Source organism: Bactrocera latifrons, unplaced genomic scaffold (assembly GCF_001853355.1).
Source record: "Bactrocera latifrons isolate USDA-ARS-PBARC rearing strain unplaced genomic scaffold, ASM185335v1 scaffold_65, whole genome shotgun sequence".
NCBI lineage: Eukaryota > Metazoa > Arthropoda > Insecta > Diptera > Tephritidae > Bactrocera > Bactrocera latifrons.
Genome location: NW_017537323.1, coordinates 1,464,644 through 1,473,515, shown reverse-complemented (window position 1 = coordinate 1,473,515; position 8,872 = coordinate 1,464,644). Strand labels below are relative to the sequence as shown.

General features: G+C 35.3%; 1 protein-coding gene across 3 annotated transcripts; it reads right to left on the bottom strand.

The window, feature by feature from the left end:
* Positions 1-4,329: 4,329 nt before the first annotated feature.
* Positions 4,330-8,189, bottom strand: LOC108975464. 3 transcript variants are annotated; one of them, XM_018943960.1, is made up of 2 exons: positions 8,105-8,189; positions 4,330-7,182 (listed from the first exon to the last, which is right to left on the bottom strand). In XM_018943960.1, exon 2 carries the CDS (start codon positions 7,121-7,123, stop codon positions 4,517-4,519), a length of 2,607 nt encoding a protein of 868 aa, XP_018799505.1. In that variant the 5' UTR covers positions 7,124-7,182; positions 8,105-8,189; the 3' UTR covers positions 4,330-4,516. The 3 variants fall into 3 exon arrangements, with proteins under 3 accessions (XP_018799505.1, XP_018799506.1, XP_018799507.1); XM_018943961.1 differs by lacking the exon at positions 8,105-8,189 and adding an exon at positions 7,520-7,733; XM_018943962.1 differs by lacking the exon at positions 8,105-8,189 and adding an exon at positions 7,263-7,398.
* Between the last annotated feature and the right edge of the window lie 683 nt (positions 8,190-8,872).

Below are 8,872 nucleotides of genomic sequence, written 5' to 3'. Positions count from 1 at the left end.
TTGAAGGCCATCCCAAAGAGTGATTATGAAAACTGTTTCAAAAATTACCACTGGTSGGGTACTTTGTAGGCGACCAAACAAATATTGATGAATAATTAAATAGATTGCGTTTTATTTACAATTTCCGACTACTTTTTTGTTACAATGTATATTTGAAAATATTTAATTAAGTGACTTTTTTCACTAACTACGAATAAGARTGCAGATAACGGTTAAAAATATTCGTCATCACAACAAATCTGAAAAAATAACCTGCTGGGAATTACCCTTTTCAGTTTTCGATTATAAAATATCAAATGAAAAATAAAGGAATCAATTTGGTAATGGTAATGAATGAAGCACTTCCACGCGTCATCTTCTCCTTCTTCTTCCTTTCTTTTGTTTGGTTGTCAAATCACGGTATCTCCCTGTTTGCTCACATTAAAAACACTAATTGGCAATAAAATGGTTCAATTAAGAGCGAGGGCGTGGAAAATTTTATTTAATGAATCTTCTTACAAAAATATGCACGAATTCACACACCTACTTTCTGGTTGCATGTAAAATACATTTTATTGAAAAATTATACACATAACTACAAGGACAAGTACATTTGTACGTACATATGTRTGTCAATATTTAAGTGTTGCTTTCTTTTACGAGACCGAAATGTTAATGGAATGCTAAGCGAGCCACATTTATTAAATGTTGATTTCCAAATGAAACATCGCGGAAAAATTCACACACACCTAGAAACGGAAAGAAATCCAGTTCTTCCCACGAGCCGAAAGCGTGATTGGTACATTTTTAAAATGCTTAAATAAAATTAAGAGAGTTATGTAAAATGTCACTCAAATCTCATATTATTTTTTATGACACCTTGTTTTTAGCAGCAAAAGACATCTGTAGCCGCCTTTCTCTTAAAAAAGAAAAAACATTTTAGCATTTTTGCTTGTGAAAGTCCAAAGTATTTTGAAGTGGGCTCRTAGGTCTGAAACATCATCCATATTCAGACCCAGAATTCATTTTTCGAACCAAATTTTGTTCAGCGATGAGGCCAATTTCAATGGGCGWAGTTGCCGCATTTGGGACGAAGAGCAATCTGAAGAGATTCAGAGAGCTGCCAATTAGTTTTAGTGTAACTTATGGGGCGATGGAATCACCGGTTCATATTTCYTTAAAAATGACGCCGATGAGATTGAACCGTCAATGGCGACCGTTATCGCGCTATGCTAACCGACTATTTGATGTCCGAAATTAAAGCTCGTGATMTCGGCGACATTTGGTTTGAACAAGATGGCACCACTTACCACACATCGCATCWATCAATGGATTTATTGAACGCTTCGGTGAGGAGATTATTTTACGTTTTGGGACGGTCGATTGATCACCAAGATCATGAGTTATCACACCATTCGACTTTTTTRTGTAGGGATATGTTAAGTCTAAAGTCTATGCAGACAACCGATTTATCCAGTTGATATAGCCAGTTATCAGTCGGAATGGTCTCAACGGATGGACTTAATAAAATTTGATTTTGCAAGATTTTTTCAATATCTTTATCTTCGAGGGTGATACAACGATTTTAGCGGTCATAAAATTTTTTAATACCATTTTTATAAAACAATTTGTMTTTGGCCTTAAAATAATCTGACTGTCGATTGGATTCCGGTATGAAATGATGGTACCATGTTTTAGCCGTTGTCACATATCGTCGGAAGGGTCGATTTTTTTCGAAATAGATGCTAGGTCGCAGTGCGATCCTCATTTACTTATCTAATCTATTCGGTTTCATTACAATTTAACAACTTCAAAACTCCTCAGATGGGTTTTGAGATCGAGCGGCATTCGCTTGTTGGTTCACAAGATGTTCAAAAAGTTCCTTTGATATCTTTAGATTCTCAGCTATCTGGAACAACTTTACGGTCATCCAAAAATATTTTGGGGACATTTTTGATGTTTCGTCGGTAACAGACTCTTTGGGGACGACCGTTAAATTTAGCAGACCACTTCTCAACGGTTTATTTTCCTCGTGCAGAGTCCAATTAATGCTCATCAAGCTAAAGCTTGGCTTCAACAGTATTTTTTTACCCGAAAAAAAAATGCTTTATTAACACACGATATTCCTTTTAATCCATTTTTTGTAAACTAATACAAGTTGCTTCACTCAAATGCTATATCTCCTGTCTCTTATACACATCTAGATGTGTATAAGAGACAGGATGAGGCCCGAGTTTATTATGTATTCTAAAAGCTGTATAAATTTCATTAAAATTTACTGAGCGGTTTTCGAGTTACAGTTATCACCAGTTCAAAAAACATAGTTTTGAGAAAAACGCGTTTCAAGTTGCCTTTTGGCTTTGTTGTTTGTCGAATAACTCAAAGACTAATTATCGGATCAACGTGAAATTTTCAGAGAATATTTTTAAGATATTACACTTAACGAAAATGCAAAATAAAAATAATTATTTGAAAATTCTGACTACCCCTAAGGTAAATTTGAACTACCGSAAAGTTCTCGAAAATATATTAKAGTAGGAAGAGAACATSTTTCGAAATTCTATATATGTGCATATGGTTTTAATTTTATTTTCACGTATTACAGCTAAATTAAGCCCTTTTTCATAAATATCTTGCAGTTAATAAAAATAAAATTCAAGATATATCGTCACCTAAAATGCAAAACAATGTATCATCAAAAAATTTGGAATTGAGTTTTTTACTGCTTACGATTCACTATATCATATTGCCGTTATTTTGTATTGTCCTCCACATTTCTTTACAACATACTTATACTTTTAAGAAAATTAAGTGAATAGCCAAATATTGTTCAAGGAGCTCTTTAACTACTGTATCCTTTGCGTGTTTTTAACAATCATTGTATAAAATGAATAAATAAATCATTTTTAAATTTTTTACACCACTGACCTACATGCATTAATACTCCTAAAAGCTTTTGCGCTTTGACAGCTGAAATGCTGAAAACAAAAATATTTCTTTGATCCCCATTTTACCAACTCGAAGCTTGAGAATGTTTATAAAAACGTTATAGAGTTTATGAAAAATTATATTAAATGTATAGAAACATTTCAAAGATCAAAATACAAAAATCTTATATGACTCATATATACATATACATATATATGTATGTATGTATATCTATTCCTCACAACCGGTCAGCTTATAAATTATTATTATTAGTAGTCAAATAATTTTTTCATAAAAATAATTTTAAAACAATCTACTAAACACATTTTCTTGACGTTAGCAATTAATACAAATATATGTATATGTATAGAAAAAAAACAAAAAACAAGTTCAGCAATAAGCAAATAGAATGTAAAAGAAAGCAATAACAGAAAAGTAAACAAAAGTTCTACTGGAAGTATTTTTTTAGCGAGAATTTCTACATTATTATCTACAAAAAAAGAAAAATACTAAAAAAAACATAATTGCAAATATTTCAAAAGTGATTCAAAGAGTCTACTTGTTGAAGAAAGTACGTGTTTGATCGGGATCCTATAAAGCTATAAGACAATATCCTTAAAGCGACTCGCTTTGCTAGAAACAATTGAGTTATAGAATAAATCTTAAAATACATTATATTCTCACATCTTTTGGTTCAGATTCTTACAAATTAGTTTAGTACATAAAAAATCGTTGGATACCAAGAAAACCGCCAAGATTCCAGGTAATTAAAAAAAAATTTTATATTTATAGTAATTATGTACATATAATAWAGACAAATTTGTGGAGGTTCAGCAATTTCAAAAAAGTGCTGGAATGTTGACCATAAYTCAGAAGTTTATATTAACGAATATAAAACCAGCTTTTACTGCCATTCTCCGGACTGTTTTAAGCCGAAACCGCATAAAAATGCGCTCTTTCTAGAATTAAGATTGGAGCCGCTAAACTGCAGCTAAACAAAGTATAATGTCGCTTAGTGAAGTAAAAGTCAATGATAACGATGTACGGAACGAAGTCAAATGATTATCTGGCTGATGACTTTTAGCTCGGCAGCATTTGTTAAAACATTTGAAGAACACTTTCTGCCGCTAGAAAGAAACAACTAATTTAATTAAAGATATAAAAAAAAAATTAATAAAGTAAAGAGCAGCTTTTTGAATACATTTTAATATTCGTTGATTTATTTATTACAAAACATTTTCATGTTTTCTATTTTTATTGTTTTGCTTTGTCATTTCAATAATTACGAATTAGTTTGTAAATTTTGTATATTTTAAAAATAATTTCATTTTTCATTAATATGTACATATGTTTGTTGGTTTGTTTAATACATACGTATATATGTATGTATTTTTTAAATGTAATAATTGCTATTAAAAATAATCCTATTTTTTAATTAATTAATTCTAATGTTGAATTGTTTATTTTGTTTTAAACAAATTAAACATTAAATCTAGCACATTGGGAAAGCATTATTTTCCGYAGAGGAAACCAATCAAATTTACAAAACTGCCGCTGAGAGAGAACGACCGWGCGAGGAATGAGTGCAGCTTGCATAGCAACTGCAAACCTACCCCTGCGTGACAACAATTATAGTGTTACCCGTCATATTGGCGTCCATACAACCCGAACCGTCTATACTGCCACCACCCGAGCCATCAGTACCATTATTGCCTCCGCCATCACCATCACCATTTTCCATCGTCAKCGTATCACTGTGCACACCCGTCTGCACATGCGTATGSAGCATATCGACATCGTCAAAATGTAAACTACATTCGCCACATTTAAATCTCGGCTGCTTTGAGTTCGGGTGCTTGTTGTCCGAATGCGTACGCAGCGTTTGTGGCATCGAGAATGTTTTGCGGCAGTTATCCACGGCGCAAGCATAGGAGCGCAGTTGATGCGTTTGCCGATGGCGATATAGTATCGCTTTTGATTTGAAGCTCTTGTTACAGATGTTGCAGGTAGGTGTGCGCGCCGCGGATTGATGTGTCTTCATATGCATCTTTAGCATACCTGGACCCTTAAAGCTTTTAAGGCAGATTTCACACTGCGGTTGCTTCTTACAATTTGCACGTATCCAATTCGAATGTTGGTGCATGTGATTATGCAGCGCTTTAAATTGTTTAAACTCATGGCGGCATAAATTACACACATGGCGACCTGAACCGAGCACCGTCGTTTGCTGACTTATAATTTCTGCAATAAATTTGGGATCGAAATCCAAATCGTCCGACGCCCCTGATGTCGCTATTGAGGATGCGGTGGCAACTAGTTGCCGTGAATTGGCAACGGCTTTGGAATTCGATTTACGTTGACGCTTGGGTGTTGGTGTTTGGCTGCCTACAGATGCGCCGCTACCTGATCCAACGCCACCGCCACCACCACCACCACCACTTGCCACGCTGCTGACCGTTTGATTAAAATCGACAACGTTCTGCATTTCCGATCCGCAAGCAGCTTGCAGAACTTCTTTTACGTCGCTTTCAACRAGTTCCTCATCGTCGGTGGCTGCTTCCAGCACAGTGTACTGCAGCGGATCACCGTTCTCTCCAACCAAATGTTGCTGACTGCCATCTTCATCACTAATAAATTCGCTACCGTCTCCTTCCATCACATGCATCACATCTGCACCATCATCTTCCAGCATTTCCTCTTCATCCATGTGTATCTCTTCGATAATATCATCATCATCATGCAGTTGTAAATGTTGYTGCTGACTTGCATCACCATCACAATCGCTCAGCTGTTGATAGTGTTGGGTATGATGATGTTGCTGATGATGTGCATGTCCTACATTCGATGTGGTTACAGTTACATCTTCAAGGTACTCCAGTTCTTGTGCTTCGCCTTGCGATAAATTATCTTCATCTACGATTGTATGGTGACCAGCTAGCAACTGCTGATGAGTGATCTGATCATCTTCCACCACAATTGTTTCACAGATTTGTTCTTGTTCATCATCTTCTTCCAGATCGGCTTCATCATCAATCAGGTGATGCTCGTCGGGCGTGATTAAYGTTTCATCATCTACTATCGTCGTGGTACCATCTTCAGAAGTGGTTACCATCACGCTTGTTCCATTCGCCGTGGTRGCAATAGTWCGCTGTGGCATCACGTGTACCAACTGCAATGTTTGCTGCCCATTCGGCTGCTGTATCAATTGTAATGTCTGTCCGTTAGATGTTTGTATAATTTGTGGTGTGAATTGAGGTTGCGCAGCAACGGCRTTAGAGGGTGGGTTTGCTTGTACCGTTGAGCCATTCGGCGTACTTATTATCTGCGCAATCTGTGGAGGTCCAGCGTGTGTGACAATTTGCGCTGTGGTAATTATTTGCCCATTGGGTAGAACAATTTGTTGTGGCAAGGCGGTTGTGGAAATTAGTTGCTGGGGTTGTGGTTGTTGTTGCTGCAAGGACGTTTGTGTAGTTTGCAAATGYTGAGTTGCAGGTTGTGCCTGAGTGCGCGGCGATGTTACATTCTGCACCATTGTTTGCAACGACACATGTTCAAGTGTTTGTTGTTGTTGTTGTTGGTGCTGTTGTTGTTGTTGCACCTGCTGTGGCAGTAAATGTGACTTTTTCGACTGCCGTTGAGATTTACGTGATGTACTAATGGCCTTTCGTTTAGTTGGCTGTTGTTGTTGTGTTTGTTGTTGCAGTTGTAAATGCTGTACTTGTTGCAGTTGTTGATTTTGAGGCTGGTGCTGATGCTGTTGCTGTGGTTGTTGCTGCTGTTGCTGTTGCGGCTGAAGAATAATTTGCTGTTGTTGTAATTGCAATTGATTTTGCTGCGYCTGTAATTGAAATTGTGTCTGCGGCTGTATTAGTTGCAATTTAGGTGGCTTCTGTGACAACATTTTTTGCGGCGACGCGTCCAGCTTCATATCACTGGTTTCTTCTATGACCACACGTACAGTTAAACTTTTAATGTATTCTCTTAATTCTTTGTCGCTGCGTTCAACCTGCTTCTTGAAGGCATGACACCGCGACACGGCGTGTACGCATTGAAYACAAATTTTATCTGGCCAGCCTTCAGTATTTTCAATATTTACAGTGGCACACTCCATCAGCATTTCTGCGATCTTCTCACTAAATAATGGTCGCATATCTTTACGTTCTGCTATGCACACYCGACAAATCTTGTCCAGCTCAAGAACTTTCTTACGCTCCATATTCCTTCARGTCTACTACTTTTAGATGTGTATCAAAATTGTGAAGTATAGCGCAGAACCTAAAATAATAGTGTTATATAAATATTAGACAACACAAGTATCTCAGCACAAAGATGCTATTGTAAATAAAGTCACTAACATCTTATCTTTATGGTAAATTGATAGATTGAATGCATCAATTATCTTTCATGCATATGTTTGTAGGTATGTATTTTTGTATATACATATGTATGTAAATTAGCTAATTATCTAGGGAACACAATTTATATTATGATTTTAAATTTAACCCAATTTTAAAGTTGACWATGTTTAGCTACTGAAACAAATATAAAACGATAACTATGTAAAAATTACAAAAAAAAATTGTATCCAATATTTAAAAATCAATAAGTATACATTTTTTAACTTCTCTTTAATTGGACCACTATTTCATTAAGACATTGATTTTAAAATCCAACGATTTAGAATGTTTGGCCACCCTTCTGGTTTAATTGTTTCATCCTTTCACTTGGATTGTCTCAATTAGTCTAATATAAAAAAAATATATATAACATTTAAACAAAAACATTTAACAAACAAAAAAAAATAACTAATATGAGCGCAGAACGAGTCAGCACTACAATGTTAACGTAACAAAAATAAATGGTGGGAACACTAGCTACGCGGCAATTTTAATATTTGCTACAAACATGCAAAAATGAGATGGTGTTATTTTTAGGCTTGACATAGTGGCACGAGCGAGTGAAAAGAAATATGCAATGAAAAGCAGAAGCAGCAACGTCTACTGATCCCAAAAAAAAAAAACACAACCAATTTAGTTGATTTTACATTATTGCATTGCACTAATTTTGACAGCACTAACAAAATTAAGCGAAWGGGAGAATTGTTAGTGCTCTTTAATAATGCATCTATCAATTTACCAGATCTTTTATTTCCACTTTCACATTTTAAAATTTCACAGTGCTGTAGCGCATAACTTACCTGCTACACTCTTTACTTATTAGGAAATTTTCCGAAAATCAATTTTTTATTTTTGAATTCAACAAAGATATACACGATTCACGTCACCTTATCCAGTTTAATTTTGCGCTTGACAACTTATGTCTACAGCCGATATATTTGCGAACACCAATTTACCAATTAAGACCGTATTTCCATAATAATTGCACCCACGATACAATTAGAGCAATATAAACCGTTATAAAAACATTAAACAGTAAGAAAACGAAATAACTAGATTTTCTTGTGTGAAATTTTATTGCAATATATCTGAAATTTCTTTTTTAGTAAGAGCGTTTATGCTGTATACGTCCTTTTGTCTTCTTCTGTCGTCGGTGAATCACAATGGCTGCCGTTTGCATTTTCAATGCGGTGCGCTGAATTCGTTTCGTTTCGTTCGTTAGTAGCCTTCGTGCAAGAAAGACGATTCGATTGTCGTTGCTGTAGTCGGTTGTTACAGTGGTGCAGTGWAACTAGTTTTTACTCGTCTTACAAGCCATCTGCTCTTTTGCTGAACAAAGATGGAAATAAGGCGCTTAGTATTCATGCGTGCAACAGAGATGTTACTGAATGCTAATTTAATATTTATCGGTGACTGCAATCAGCTGATTTGTTGATATCATTAAAATAATGTTACCAGATGACTACAATATTATATTTCCATTACAAATGTTTTTTTATGTAAACAAAAACATTGCTCAAGCGGTATACGTACTTAATTTATACAATATAACTCTATAATTATAACCT